The following is a 16804-nucleotide window of genomic DNA, read 5'->3' as shown; positions in this document are numbered from 1 at the left end:
ACAAAGTGAACGTTCAGCCTATTAACACCTAAATATATTAGGCCGGAAAAGTGTTCAGGTAACCTAAATATTGTTAAAAGTGTTAAGTAACCTAAATATATTAGGACGGAAAAGTACATTTCCAATTTTGTGTTAACACGTTGAACGATATAATAATATAATGCTCCGTCTGTCCCGTAATAGTAAAAGCGGTTGATGAATTTAATTTGTCCCATGATAACAGTAGCGAAAGAAAATAAATATAGAACGCAACATTTATTATCGAAAAACTAGATTAAATTGAACAATAAATTAAAAATATTACTTCTAATTTTTTTATTTCGAGTGCTCAGATAGTATCTGGATTTTTATAATAATTTCGTTACCGCAATTTAACCTTGTAGGTAGGATCCTCTGTGGCTGCGAAGCTTTGCTTTCCCTGTATGCGTGAGTTTAGAATTATTGTGACCATCGTTTTTCAAACTCTCTTTTTTTCACATTACTTTTACTGTGGGTTGACATTCGACTGAGATAAACCAATTGATTTCGATCAGCGGATGAAATTAGAAAAAAATAGTTATAATTCGTAATGATTAGGTTAACCTAAAAATTGAAAAATGGGTCAAAGAGAATGACAGATGTCATGAAACACTGTTTTTGATCGAAGGCTTCGCAATTTTGCGCTACAACATAACTTACAGCTGCATTCGTCAATAATTCCCGTTTAAATATTCACTTGCTACTGTTATTGTGGGACAGAGGGAGTACAATAAATATAATAATTCATACAATATTCATGTTGGAATGTTCAAATTATGCGCCATTCCAGAAAATTCGTGGACCTTCTTTCGTTCTAGTTTCTTTTGTTTTTGACCGCTGTATTCAGAGAGTGTGTGTCTTTTTCGTTTGTCTCTTGTACGACGCGCGCGTATTTATTTTTCTTTATATGTATCCAATATGTAAAACTAACATTATTCAAAATAAAACTAACAGGTTATGGGCCCAGGAGACCCTGAAGACTCAAAGTCAGGTAGTACATATGAGTAATTAAATGCGCGAATAGTGACCGAAAAAAAAAAGTAAGGTTATCCTACGTGCCACGTGTTCGACAAAAAGAATCGAAAATGAATATTGCTAAGGTAGACCAAGTTCAGAAATTAAATTCTGCAAATTACGATACATGGAAAATCCAAATGAAGAGCATACTTCGCTACAATGGATTATGGGGGTACGTAGATGGAAGCGTTACAAAACCTGCAGAGAACTACCAGGCATGGACTATAAACGATGAGAAAGCTCTGGATTCGATTATCCTCAGCGTACAACCTGACCAATACAACTATGTCAAAAGGGCAGAAACCTCTGCAGATGCATGGCAAGTATTGAAAGAAAAATATGAATCTAAAAGCCCAATGAGGCAATGCGTTTTGTTTAAGCAGTTGTACCGTCTAAAGAAAGCTTCAAATCAAAGCATGACACAGTTCATAAATGAATTTATGAACATAGCGGAACAACTAGAGGAATGTGAGCTAAAATTGCCAGAAAATCTATTATCTATTTGGTTGTTGAATTCATTGCCTCATGAATATGAAACTTTGTGTATAGCAATTGAATCAAGAGAGCAAATGCCACCCTTAGAAGAATTAAGAAACAAGATACTCGAAGAGGAGTCAAGACGAGCTGAGAATACAAGGGAACACGAAGGAGGCGCAGAAGAAGCACTACTGTCGAGTAGAGGTAATTCATATAAGAAAGGTACACACAAAAGCACTACACACAATGAACAAGGAAAGAAGTTTGAAGTTAAGTGTTTTACATGTGGTAAAGTAGGACACATTGCTAGAAATTGCAGATCAAAAGCAAAATTAGGAAATAAGAGAATGACACAGGATGCATTTACAGCCACTGCTTTCAGCACTACCACACGAAGAGCAGGAGTTTGGTGCTTGGATAGCGGAGCAAGTACACATATGTGCTACGATGAAAAGAAGTTCCACAATCTGGACAACAATGAGAAAACGAGAATTTATACAGCAGCAGAAGATAGCATTAATTCGCAGGGACAGGGAGAAATAAACATAAATATAAAAACTCCCAAAGAAACAAAAAGTATCAAATTACAGCAAGCAATGTATGTTCCAGAATTTAAAAGCAACTTATTATCTGTGTCGAGTATTACAAGCAATGGATATTCTGTGGTGTTTTATGAAAATCATGCACTCGTGAGACGCAAAGATGGATCAACAGTAATGAAAGCAACGATGGAAGATGGCTTGTATGTGATAAAAGAACAGCAAGTGCAATCGGCTATGATCTCTCAACAGTGCAATAAGAATCTAATGAAATGGCATCAAAGAATGGGCCACTTGAATTTCGAGGATTTAAGAAAACTTAAAAAGAAAGAAATTGTAGATGGACTGAGAGACGAATTGTGTTTGAAAAATGAAAACCCAGTATGTGAAGTATGCATGAAGGCAAAAATTCATCAGCAACCTTTCAGGCAATCAACAAGAAGAGAAAACGACGTCTTAGATTTAATACATACCGATATTTGTGGGCCATTTAAAACCTGTTCGCTAGGGGGAGCGAAATACTTTGCAACCTTTATTGACGACAAAAGTAGATACATTGAGGTAGCAATTTTGAAGAAAAAGTCTGACATCTTCGAAGCATTTAAAGAGTATAAAGCTCGCGTTGAAAAGCGGACAGGGCGTCAAATAAAGAAGATTCGAAGTGACAATGCCAAAGAATACCTATCTCGCAATTTCAATGAGTTTTTAAAACAAGAAGGTATTCAAAGAGAGTTGAGTGTGGAATACACACCGCAACAAAACGGCGTGGCTGAGCGCGCAAATCAGACGCTAGTAGAAATGGCGCGTTGTATGTTGTTGCAATCTAATTTACCATACGAGTTGTGGGCTGAGGCGGTGTGCGCAGCCGCATACATTAGGAATAGATGCCCAACCAAGGCGTTAAACGATGCAACTCCTATTGAAATATGGACCAAAAGGAAGCCATACGTAGGATATTTTAGAACATTCGGAAGCCGAACTATTGCACTCAATAAAAATAACAGAGGAAACAAGTTCGCAGCAAGAGGAGAAGAATACATTTTAGTCGGATATTCTCAGGAAGCAAAAGCTTATAGATTATGGAAAAAGGGAACAAACCAAGTAGTGAAACGAAGAGATGTACGTTTCATAGAAGAAATTCCAGAATCAACGAACTTCGAAAAGGAGAAGCAACCAGAATCTGAACTGGAACATTTGACCTACGATATGATTGAGAATTCGAAAGAGCCCATGTATGAGGACCTGGACAAGGAAGAAGAGCAGCATGAAATGATAAATGAAGACAACTATAAAGATGATCCTGAAGATTCTCAAGAAGAAGAGGAAGAAACAGCAAGAGAAGAACAGGAAATTAATCAAATGTTGGAACCTACCCCACGAAACAGAGGTTGCGGACGACCGAAATTGGAAAGAACCGGACGGCGTGGTAGACCGCGAAAATTGTATCATAGCGCTAATGTTGCAAAATGTCACGAATGCAAAGTACCGAAAACGGTTGAGGAGGCGATGCGCTCGTCAGAAAAATCATTCTGACTAGAAGCTATGGAGTCTGAGTTCAACACTCTAAAGGGCAACAATACCTGGAGTTTGGTAAGTAGACCGTCGAATAAAAAGGTTATAAAGAATAAATGGGTTTACAGGATAAAGCGAAACCAGGATGGAAGTATTCAAAAATTTAAAGCCAGGTTAGTTGCACGCGGAGACCAACAAATACCAGGACAGGATTATGACGAGACGTTTGCGCCTGTAGCAAGATTTGAGATGTTGAGAGCACTTTTGGCTATAAGTGTTGAAAATGAAATGTTTGTCCATCATATGGATGTCGTTTCGGCCTATACGCAGGCTGAGTTGTCCGATGAGATATACATGGAACAGCCAATATTATTTGTAAGGAAAGGACAAGAAGATAAAGTATGTAAGTTACAGAAATCATTGTATGGATTAAAACAGGCAGGTCGCGAATGGTATAGTAAATTAAATAAGTATATGATAAGTATTAACTTTATTAAGTCCGAAATAAATCCGTGTGTATACGTTGATAACTCAAATGGAAGTGATGTTATAATAATAATCTACGTAGACGACTTGCTAATAGCCTCTGCTGATTTTAAGAAGTTAAAAGTTGTAAAAGACTTACTAAAGAAGCAATTCGCCATGAATGATTTAGGGCCAGTATCAAATATCTTAGGCATTCGCGTTGAAAGACAAGGTCAAAAGGGTAAGATAAAGTTAAATCAAAGTTTGTATATAGAAGATTTACTTGAGCGATTTAATATGAAAAATTGTAAAACTGCGAATACACCTCTAGAAGCTAATGTGAACCAACAGGTAAAAGATTTGAAACCACCAACAGATTCGGAAATCGACGAAATGAAGGAAAAACCATATCGGCAATTAGTGGGAAGCTTATTGTATTTAGCAAATACAACTAGACCAGATATAATGTTTGCGGTAAATTTTCTATGTCGTTTTTGCGAAAACTCAAGAATTATACACTGGAAAATGGCAAAGCACGTATTAAGATATCTGCGAGGGACATGTGATTATAGTATTAAGTACGAAAAGACAAATAAGTTATTACAAGCGTATGTAGATTCTGATTGGGGTGGAAATCTTGAGGATAGACATTCGAGTTCCGGATTTGTGACGTTTTTGGGTGGAGCACCGATAAGCTGGGCGACGAAAAAGCAAAAATGTGTCGCGCTTTCCACCATGGAATCGGAATACATAGCCCTCTCGGAAGTAACGAAAGAGATTGTATACTTGCGAGAGTTATTGAAGCATATGAAGCAGTCCAAATTTGTTTCCAAAGAGACACAAGTATATTGCGACAATCAAAGTGCAATCGCGTTGTGTACGAATAATATATATCATGCTAGAAGTAAACACATCGACATACGATTTCATTTTTCTAGAGAGGCCCAGGAACAAGGGCATATTAAGGTTGAATATAAACCTACGAATGACATGGCAGCTGATATACTGACGAAATCACTGCCAAAACTGAAACATGTAAAATGCGTTGAATTGTTGAAACTATGTAATTGAGAGCTTAAAGCTTATTTGTAAGACATGTACCTTGCGAATAGAATTATTCTGCGTCGGCCCACGAATTAGGGGGAGTGTTGGAATGTTCAAATTATGCGCCATTCCAGAAAATTCGTGGACCTTCTTTCGTTCTAGTTTCTTTTGTTTTTGACCGCTGTATTCAGAGAGTGTGTGTCTTTTTCGTTTGTCTCTTGTACGACGCGCGCGTATTTATTTTTCTTTATATGTATCCAATATGTAAAACTAACATTATTCAAAATAAAACTAACAATTCAAAAATACGTTCAGCCAGTCTTCCGCTGCGCACAGGCGTATTTTGCATTTAAATTTAAATGAAAAGCGAAATGGAAAACAAAACGAAATTAGCTATCGCGCGTTTAACATATTTAACACCTTCACTGCCAAACTAGAAACCTCAAAAATTCCCTAAAATCAAGGTAGGTTATTTAATGAAATAAAAATTGAAAAAAAAATCTTCCAACTTTCTTGCATTCTACAGATCCTAATCAAATTTGGTACAATGAATATATCAACGTAAAAATTCATTTAAAAACCTGAACAAATAATTCCGTCATGGGTGACATGGCAGTCCACGTGTTGAATAAGAAATTGGGCAGGAATTTTTGCACTGATAGTTTTTATAATAGCATTTCTCGACGTTGTTTCCCAAAATCTTCGGACCCAGTAGAATAGGAAAAATGACTGAGCCACAATTTTGAGTTTGAAAATTTTTCCCAGCAAAGATGGACGACTGCCAGTGTTACGAGCATGTTGAGGGTGCGAGGACAGTGTAAAAGTGAAATTAGGATGGACACCTCACGGGAAGATGATTCGATCCGAAGGCGCCGGCTTTCGGTTTCGGTTCGCGATCGATTAATTTTCTCTCTCGTTTCGCGGTCGGTGTTGTCGCCGGAACAATCGTTTTTGGCGGACTCCGGCGACCCTCTGGACAGTTGCCAGGAGTCCTGCGAATAATGCGTTGCCCACCGGTGCTTGATGCGCCGAGCCGCGAAACCGAGATTCTCTCGCAGGGTTCTCTCGTCGAAACACGAGAACCCTGATGAAACACACAGCCGGCCGCGATATAAACAACCCTGGACCTCGACGCGATCATGCTGGCTCGCCCCGGCTGTCGGAATTTCAACGGGAAACCTTGCTTCTCCCGGGGAAATTACCGCCGACGATGTACACTCCCGTTTGCGAAACAGGAAAATTCGCAAAGCTGAACGTCACAGGAGAAAATTCGCATCATGTAAACGTGAACATTTACAAATGTCCTTTGACCCGTGTCCCAACGTAATTTTATGTTTACGGACGTAAAGAATAGAAGAAGAAAAGAAGCTTGCGAAAGTAGAGGCTTTGAGCTTTAAAATAAGCCCAAGTTTATGTTCTTACGAGTTTTTTCAACGAAATTACAACAGCTAAAACATCGTCGAACATTTTTGAAAAATTGCAAATTTAGTGTTCCCATTTTCCCACCTGTCATAAATCGAAAAAATTCTTTATGGGGAAATTAGTAATAGTCTATCGAAGTAGAGCCTTCAGGCTTTAAAACAAGCCCAAGTTTATGTTCGTACGATTTTTTTCAACGAAATTACAACAGCTCAAACATCGCCGACGGTTTTCTAAACATTACAATTTTAGTGTTCTCATTTCCCCTTCCGTTACAAAGTGAAAAATTTTTTATAAATTGAATTAGGAATAGCCGTGAAAACAGAGGCTTCGAGCTTTTAAACAAGCCCAAGTTTATGTTCGTACGATTTTTATTAACGAAATTATAACAGCTCAAACGTCATCAAACATATCCCAAAAATCGAAAATTTAGTGCCTGCGTTTCCCCACCTGTTATAATGTGGAAAAATTTTTGATGGGAAAATTATTGCTAGCCTGTAAAGATAGAGGCTTCAAGCTTTAAGATAAGCCTGAGTTTATCACCATACGATTTTTTCTCGCGAAATTAGAACAGCTCAAACGTCGTCAAACTTCTCCCAAAAATTTCAAGTTTAGTGCCTGCGTTTCCCCACCTGTTATGATGTGCAAAACTTTTTTACGGGAAAATTAGTGATAGTCTGCGAAAGCAGAGCACAAGTTTAAGTACATATGGTTATTTTTAACGAAATTACAACAGCTAAAACATTATCAACATTTTTCTAAAGATTGAAAATTTAGTGCCTGCATTTCCCCTATCTACTCCGTGGAAAATTTTTTAAATGATTTTCAAAATCGTGTAGAAAAGAGCTGGGAGTAGTTACTATATTTGACAAAGTAGTATGATTGCAACAAGGTTTGCGATTGCCGGTGGAGGTAAGTTGGAAAAATGGAAATTCCGGTAATAACCGATGGCGTATGTAAGAGGATAGGGCCGAAGGGTTCCCCGAGGGATTGATAGCGGTCGAAAGGAGCGACGTAGGAATCATAAACGTAATGTTGGTGGCGGAGGGTTAACGCGAGCCTCGTAAATACGCGCGGCTTGACCCAGTATCGGAGAATTTTCCAGGATCGATACGGTTTTCCGCGGGTCGACTCGACCCGACCCGACTCGACTGCGCCACGCAGACCTCCTCGAGATATCGAGGCGATTCCGGTCGAACCCTGGGACCCTGGGATCCTGGACCCGGTCGGAATAACCCGCAAAGACCCGCGCAACCCACCCATGCCAAGAAAAACTTGCTCCCTTCATCCCCCGTGAGAAATTTTCCTTGCGGAAAGTTGATTCCGTGTTATCAACCTTGACACGCGTTCTCAAACCATCCGGGCACTCCGCGAACCGGAAATCGATTTCGACAAATATTTCCAGAATAAATTACAACCTCTTTTATGCGTATACTATTTTTAGATTAACATAATTGTTCGATACAGGAAATATACGTAAAATGGCTACCTCTTGCGGGGAACGTTGAAAGAGTATTTTTTTAACTATGATGCACTTTGACAAAAATTTTGAAAAAATTACTGGACCACGGACACAGTTATACGTTGCTACTGTAAAAATATTGAGGACGTCGCTTTTGGACTTCCACTGAAAACTCGCATTATTTTCCTACTGATCGAGGGGTAGAGGCATGAAACTCATTGCTCTCGACAAAGATCGATTCACGTATTTTTTTAAGGTGATAAGTACTTTAACCAAAATTCTGAAAAAATTCCTGAACGATAACCACAGTCATACAATGTCACAGTAAAAATATTAACAACGTGGCTTTAGGACTTTCACAGTAAACTTCCACTATTTTTCTACTGATCAAGGGGTAGAGAGATGAAATTTTGGTCTCGACAAAGATCAACTCTCGCATTTTTCTTAGTGATAAGCACTCGGCCAAAAATTCTGAAAAAATTTCTGGACAATGCCTATAGTCGTACAATATTACTGCAAAAATATTAAAAACGTCGCTTTTGGATTTCCACAGAAAACTCGCATTATTTTCCTCCTCATGAAGGGATAGGGAGCTGAAACTTTAATCTTCACAAAGATCGATTCCCCCATTTTTTAAGTAATAAGCACTCCGCCAAAAATTTTGAAAAAATTCCTGAATGATAACTACAGTCGTAGAAAGTTACTGTACAAATATGAAGAACTTCGCTTTAGAACTTCCACAGTAAACTCGCACTATTTTCCTACTGATCAAGGGGTAGAGGGATGAAACTCTTTTCTCCCGACAAAGATCGATTCTCGCATTTTTCTAAGTGATAAGCACTTCGCCAAAAATTCTGAAAAAATGTCTGGACAATGCCTATAGTCGTACACTGTCGCTGTAAAAATTTTAATCACCTCCGAAGTTCCAGGGGAGATCTATATTTTTCCTTCCGCTCGAAGGGAACGGATATGAAACCGATCCACAGTTCGGTCCTCGTTCGGTGCAACATTTTCGACGAAACGTCACGGAATTGTTGTTCGAACTCAAGTGGACCCCGGGCGAATTGAAATCGCGGAAACGAGACGAAGAGACCGAGTAAAACACGTATCGCCGGGCATTAATCGACGATAAAGAGGCAGCAAGCGAGCCCGTTGCCCGGACGAGTGTCCGCGCCATAATTCGTCCTCTCTCGAGCGTGAAATCGGGCTAAGTGTAAACTCGATTGTAAATTGGGATCGCCGTAGGGACGCAATTAAAATCCTCGTCCCCTTTGATACGGCCGGGGCGAGCTCCGCGTTCCTCGAGGCGGCGGGATTAATGATTGAAAATGCCCTCCTGGCCGACGGAGCCGGACGCCGCCGCTTCCACGAATTATTCAGGCGAACTCGATTTTCCCAGTCGCGATCGACCGGAAAAAGCTCCCGCGCTAATGGCGGCGGCGGCGGCGACGACAATAACAAAATTCAAAACACAACTCGCTCGCTACAAGCATATATTAACACATCTTGCGCGGGCACTTTGCCGCCAAAGTCTTACCGTGTTGCATTCATTCTTGCAACGCACGTTTTGCTATCCGATTTTATTGTAAAAACATCACAAAAACCCATCGATAACAATAATCCATCAACAATCCGTGAAAAACGACTTTAGTCGCTTCCCGCGCAAGATGTGTTAACGTACCGCTTGTCCGAGTCTTCGGTCCTGGTAACTCGAAAAACATAAATTTTTGCATTCTCTGAAAGCAAGAGAGCGTTCAAAAATTCGCCGGCAAAAGTTTGATGGATCGTCCCGATTTTTGGATCGAGGCGAGAGAGGGAAGCTCCGAGTATGCCGCAGGAATTCTGAGCACGCTGTTTCACTTCCGGCCCCGGGTACCGAGCGTGCGAATCGTTGGGAATTCGCGGGCGTGAAAACCGTGGCCGCCGAAAACACACCGGGGCCCATCGAAAATCGATAGGAGTTCATTGTTTGCTCTCTCACTCCCCCCTCTCCCACCCCCGCTGCCGAAAAATCCTGTAAAACGTCGACGCGACGGAATTTCGTCGAAACGACGAGACGAGGGTTTCTCGACCTAGCCGAGGAAATCGACCGTGTAAATGGTTCTCGAATTTCGCCGATCGCGCGCAAACAGAAAAAATCCCACCCCCCCCCCCCGCACCTCCGGAGGGAAATGCACGTCGAGGTTACTTACATTCTTGCTTAAATGTGAAGTATTCCGTGAGATGACGGCACTCGTGGTTACCTCTGAGGAGGAACAGTGTGTTTGGATGGCACAGTTTCAGCGCCCACAGGTACAATACGCACTGCAACAGAGAACAAGGTTCGTTAGTGTTTTTACAACAACTCGCCCGGAGAAAGATCGTTTCCGCTTCTGCCACCGTGCAGAATCCTTTGGGAACACCGTGCTGCCATGCTGTCCGAACACGACTCTACACTTCTCCATTGTTTTGGATATTTTTAAAGGGGTGCGCGGTTAGGTCACAAAGTTCGCACAATTCGATCTTCAACATTATTCTCGCCCCCGATAGACTGCAAAGAGTACCACCTGGAGGGAGAAAGGCTGTATCTTTGATAATTGTCAATGTTTCCTTATACAAAAATGAGAAGATGTAGTCGATACTATCAGCTTTCAGACGCGACCAGATTCATTGCAATATGTTTACTAGTTTTGCAGGAAAAAATTCGCAAACGTCGCTTTCCGGGCGCACAACCTCCAGCGACACGCTACATAAAAAATTACCGTATCTTCGTCAATTGTCAATATTTCTTCATGATAAAATTACGAGATACGCTCGATAACATCGTCTTTCAGACCCGCGAAGACTCTTCGCCGAAAGCTTGCTGGTTTCTCAGACATAAATTCACAAACATCGCTTTTCGAGCGCACAACCTCCAGCGACACGCTACATAAAAAATTACCGTATCTTCGTCAATTGTCAATATTTCTTCGTGATAAAATTACGAGATACGCTCGATAACATCGTCTTTCAGACCCGCGAAGACTCTTCGCCGAAAGCTTGCTGGTTTCTCAGAAATAAATTCGCGAACGTCGCTTTTCGAGCGCACAACCTCCAGTAACACGCTACATAAAAAATAACCGTATCTTCGCTAACTGTCAATATTTCTTTATGATAAAATTGCGAGATATGGTCGACAACATCGCCTTTCAGACCCGCGAAGACTCTTCGCCGAAAGCTTGCTGGTTTCTCAGACATAAATTCACAAACATCGCTTTTCGAGCGCACAACCGCCAGCGACGCGCTACATAAAAAATAACCGTATCTTCGACAATTGTCAATATTTCTTCATGATAAAATTGCGAGATACGCTCGATAACATCGTCTTTCAGACCCACGAAGACTGTTCGCCGAAAGCTTGCTGGTTCCTCAGAAACAAATTCGCGAACGTCGCTTTCGTTCGTCCGGACCGCTCGAGCGAGAAAAGAAGATTGCGAGAAGTTCGCGTGGGATTGAAAAATCGATGATTACGTTAACAGAATGGACAAGGTGTTTCGACCCGACGCGCTTTACGAGTGTTATCGCGAGCACATAATGCTCGACGGCTATGACCGGCTGGGCTTTTTCTACGGGTGAAATGATCGCTTTTTATAGATTTCCACGGGCCAGACACGGACCGTCGTAAAAAGGTTTATCGTTTCGTCGAAGTGCTAATATATCCGGCGCGTTATTTATCCGCTTTCATCGTCCGCGATTTATAGAACGTTCGAGCCGAAATCGTGATCGGGCAAGTTAAACGCGAAGCTCGAGAAAGCCGGCGAATTTGTTTGCACGGCTAATATATTTCGAGAGCACCAGGCTAATTAATCGCTGGACGGACGAGAGACGACAGGATTAACGAAAACTAGCAACGCGGAACAAAAGCGTCTACGCGTTCGCGTCTCAACGCAATCGGCCGTTCCGCGATTAATCTTCTCCAAGCGCACCGTCTTTGTCTACGAAGCGACAGAGCTGACAGGCTTGGCAAACGCGACGCTGAATTCCTGCGTCTCGTGGTCCGCCGCTGACTCGATTTAACCATCGAACGATCCACACCATGGGTCGCTCGCGATCCGCGCCTTCGAAACGATCCACAGAAGGTCCGGGGCCTGTGCCAAACAATTTTTGTCCAATACATACGTAACGGTACGCGGGGTCAATCGAATTCCATAAATCACGAATTTAAAATATTCTTTGGATGTTTCTACATTTTTATATTTCACCCTTCGGGGTTTCCTCGTACAAATGATTAATGTCGGACGATTCCTCGAAATTCCCGATTTTCCGTCGACTCCCCTCGCTCGCTGTTCGCACTTCTATTTTCCCTGCGAAGCGAGAAGACACGGAGAGTTTATTGTGCAAACAATGCTTGCGGATCGCGTGGCGTTTAAACGCAGACGACGATTTATTTGCGAAAAATGCGCAGTCACGACGCACACGGTAAACAATCGTTATAAACTTGGCCGCGGTCGTCGAATCGATATCCAATGGTAGACAGAACGTGTAGAGAGAGAGGGCGGTTCTGCTGCTGGGGGAGGATGAGCGGAGAGAGAGAGAGAGAGAGACGCATCTTTTATTCATTGTGTATACATTAACGGTTTGTTTCGAATGCGGGTATCACGTGTATTATTAATGCGCGAGAGGTGGTACGCGTCGCGTATCCCTGCCCGGGAACAATCGCATAAGTGGCTATGAATGCGGTATGAGAGCGAGAAACGTCGGCATTGTTCCCTCTCCTCCCTCCTCGTGATATAATGAGTTCCATGAAAACCTTGTTTTATTGGACGAGCAGCACGGTGCACGATCATGCTGGGATAAATTACTGTAAATCGAGCAGAACCATTTTCCCAGCAAATATCGCTTTAAAACACCGTTTACGGCTTGATGAGACTTTTGCTTCAGGGGAGTAGGCTCGTCATAGTCAGACCATGCACGAGTTCTACGAAGTTCCACCACTATGGGGCGGCCTTAAACATTATCCTCGATGGGATCTCGTGATCGTTCGTGTGACCTCGACCCTATTTTCTCATGAAAACTTCACTAAGATGCCATACATTTCCGGCGATCCCGTGAACCTCTGAGCTTCAGAACCCGATTTTTTTTTATCGAGGAATCTTATTCCTGTGACCTCTGTGACCCTAGGGGACAATTACCACAGCCCAGAACCCTATGACCATCGTGATCTCAACCCTAACCTTCCACGAAAATCCAAATCCACGTCGTTATCAGGAGCTCTGGGACCTCATGGAACCTTCTACAGAATCCAATTTTTGATCATGATGGTCAGTTTAGATTACGAGGAACCGTATCCCCAATTACCTCAATGACCCCAAAGAACAATTGCCCAGCCTAGAACCAGAGGAAAAACCCGGGAAACCCTAGAAAAATGGGAAACCCCGACCGCGGTCACCCATCTTGACTCGCAACGCGAACAGTGCTCGCTTAACCTGCTGATCGCGGGTCAGTGACCATCCCGACCGATCCACGACTACCAAACAACGAATATTCAACAAATACTGCTAATAAACGTCTGCAAATACATTTTCTTGCTCGATTTCGCTCGGTTCGACTGAAAGGACGCACCAGCTCGCCGAGAACGGCCAAAAATATCGATTTCCCGGTCGATCGACGGGCGCAACAATAACGACACCACTATGCCCGAGCGATTTAACGCGAACGCGCCCGCGTCTTTTGTCCGCGGGGGAAACAAAGGGGGCTCGCGGAAATTACCGGTGGCGATGGCGATGGCGGCGGCGGCGGCGGCGGCTGGATCCTCGTTCCCCGATGACTCGGTTGATTAATAGAAATCCGAAAGCTGATCGACGCGGCGCCGGCATTGTCCAGGCTCGTTCCGGGATTATGCACGCGCCGATCGTTTATCCGCATCTCTATTACGCGTTATCATCCCCGCGATAGTCCATTTACGTTTCATTGGCCGCGGGACAAGGATGATCGCGCGTCGAGGAATTTCGAAATTTTTGAATTCTAGGGAACGAGTCTCTCGCAGACCACAATTTAACAGCACGGTTGATTTATTGTGTTGGCAGACGGTCGAGTGTCTCGTCATTCGCTGCCAGCGTCGTCGTGGGTGGGTGTTAGTCATCTAGCCGTGTCTCGGAACACGTCTGGCCATCAGTTCGTTCATTTCAATTAATTTCGCGTTACAAGTTAATAAACAACGCGCACAATTAATGGACTGACAATGGTTTTTCCGGGACCCAGAATTATTTTCCCTGTTATTTCTGATATTACCTGAACAAATAGAATTTGTTCTCACGTTAGAAAAAGTAGACGGGTCTTGTACAATGGGTTTTCGAACCCGGGGCATATCTTCCCGGTTATTTCTAATATTCCCCGGAGCAGCGTTCCCCCAGCTATTTTCATCTTCGACCCAATTTCCCGGCGAGCACTCGACAAGGGCAGTTTTTCCAATTTAAATCGCGAGGCTCGCGTGTCTCCGAAGACAAGTGCGCGCCCCGGTCGAACGAATTCATCGGCGCCACTCGAAATCATCGAAAACCCGAGAGTGTGCACTCGAACCGGCTACCCGGGAGGCCGTAAGAACCCAATTTACTTACACTTCCGCAAACGGTGGAGAGACCCCGATTCATCTTCGGCCCGCTCGAGGACCGAAGTTACACCACACCGAACCGACGGCTAACACACCCGAGTACCAAAGTGCCGCCATAGATTCCCGTCACCTGCACGGAGAAAACATTCCCGGCAACGGAACCCGACGCGCAGAAATTAGGCGATCTCGCGCGCTGTGTCCCGAGGGAATTTCCGAAAACCAATAGAATTTAACCGGGAAAAATTTCCGAAAATCGACAGAATTCAACCGGGAAAATGTACCCTCCTTCCGGTGAAACGGAAATGGTAAAAAAAAAAAAAAATAAACATAAATTGTAAAATTTTTGCACCGATTTGTACGATATGAATTCTAGCTTGAAATTTTACAGAGACCCCCGTCCCTGGAGACCACGACTCGGTAAAAAAGAGTCGAGTATTTTAACCGTGGAAAAAATATAAAATTGGCACTGTTTCGCCAGGAAAGCTCTTCCCGTAGGAACCGGTGAAACTGGGAGAGCTCGTCGCCCGAGCTTTCATCCATTTTTCCTGGGTGATTCGTATCTTTCCATCTTCGGTTCCCCGGGTGTTTGTAATCTAAACATTCCACTCGGCTTCGTCTTTCCCGCAGCAATTCGCTCATAATCCCATCTTTCCAGCGGCAGGGCGTTCGGTTCCCCCTCGGTCCTCTCTTCATTTCTTCCGGATTCTGCGCCTCGCCTCGTCGTTTCACTCAGAAAATGAAAATCCTCGCGCGGAACGCGTGCACGTTCCACGGAGAAATCCCGGCGAATCTCTCCTCGCCAGCCTCGAAGAATCCGGCGAAGCATATTGCGGATAGAGAGTATCGATCGGCGAGCCGAGCCGAGGCGAGAGAGAGCTCGCAGACGCCCCTGGGCTGGCTCTCCCTTTTTTCATCCTTCCCACACTTCGTCTTCATCTTCTTCTTCTTCTTCTTCTTCGACCAGATCCTTCGAACCCTTCGACGAACACACGTGTGTCCTTTCGAGCCTTTGCTACGCGAAAAACCGACTATTTTGGACGAGCACAATGGAAACCCATTTTTCACGGCGAAAATTGAATTTTTGAGTTTCATATCTTTTCAAAAAGCTAATTTTCAAAATCCAAAAACTTAGCCAGTTTAAACGTCTCTTGGGGTCTTCACGTTTCTTTTAGAGGACCTCCAATAAACATTTTTGAATGCACAGCGATTTGCGTATGAAAATAAACAAAATTTGGAGAAAAATAAAATAATAAAAGGTACGCCCCTGAGCTGGATCTCTCTCTCTTTCTTTAACCTTCCCACACTTCCTCTTTATCTTCATCTTCTCCTTCTTCTTTGACCAGATCCTTCGAACCCTTCGACGAACACACGTGTGTCCTTTCGAGCCCTTGCTACGGGAAAAACCGAATATTTTCAGGGTTTCCATAGACGAGCACAATGGAAACCCATTTTTCGTGGCGAAAATTGAATTTTTGAGTTTCATATCTTTTCAAAAAGCTAATTTTCAAAATCCAAAAACTTAGCCAGTTTAAACGTCTCTTGGGGTCTTCACGTTTCTTTTAGAGGACCTCCAATAAACATTTTTGAATGTACAGCGATTTCTCTATATATGTCACCAAGGCCTGGACGATAAACGTCGCGGAATTATCCCCACTGCCGCGGGGTATACCCCTAACCTAAGCTCGAGAGGCCTCGGACGCAGAGGAGTGTAAACATGACATGTCTCGAGTTCCTGGACGATACATGACGCTGGCAAGACCCGCATTGTTGACATATAACGAGAAGTCACTGTCCCAAAGATAATTGTCTTTCCACAGGAAGAATCGAAGCGTTGGGCAATTTTTAAAAACATTATACATGAAATGGGCCTGTCAGATATTTTTCTGCCTACGGACGAAATTCTAATCTGTCCTTCAAAAAAATTGCGTATGGAAATAAACAAAATTTGAAGCAAAACAAAAATGACAAAAGGTACGATTCTGCAACGCCGGTAGTGTAGAAGGTTTAATAATAGTATAAACGGAAGGGGCCCGTTAACATTTTTTTCTGCGTTCAGACGAAAGTCTAATCTGTCTTAGAAAAAATTGCGTATGAAAATAAACAAAATTTGAGGCTGCAAAAAAATAACAAAAGATACGATTCTGGAAGGCTGGTAATGTAGAAGGTTTAAAAATAGTATAAACGGAAGGGGCCCGTTAAAAATTTTGTCTGCGTTCAGACGAAAGTCTAATCTGTCCTTCAAAAAAATTGCGTATGGAAATAAACAAAATTTGAGGCTGCAAA

At 42.7% G+C, this 16804-nt stretch overlaps 1 protein-coding gene across 7 annotated transcripts in view; it reads right to left on the bottom strand.

Moving 5' to 3' along the window:
* Nucleotides 1–16804, bottom strand: part of LOC143360690 (serine/threonine-protein phosphatase 2B catalytic subunit 2) — a 206113-nt gene that overhangs the window by 65227 nt on the left and 124082 nt on the right. For all 7 annotated transcript variants that reach the window (XM_076799782.1, XM_076799783.1, XM_076799789.1 and 4 more), the window contains exon 4: nt 10146–10257. In XM_076799782.1, the coding sequence (XP_076655897.1) occupies nt 10146–10257 (112 nt within the window). The remainder of the gene's footprint in view (nt 1–10145; nt 10258–16804) is intronic.

This window comes from Halictus rubicundus, chromosome 13, assembly GCF_050948215.1.
Source record: "Halictus rubicundus isolate RS-2024b chromosome 13, iyHalRubi1_principal, whole genome shotgun sequence".
Taxonomy (NCBI): domain Eukaryota; kingdom Metazoa; phylum Arthropoda; class Insecta; order Hymenoptera; family Halictidae; genus Halictus; species Halictus rubicundus.
Note: the sequence above shows the minus strand (reverse complement) of the source record. Positions and strands in the feature narration are given on the sequence as shown.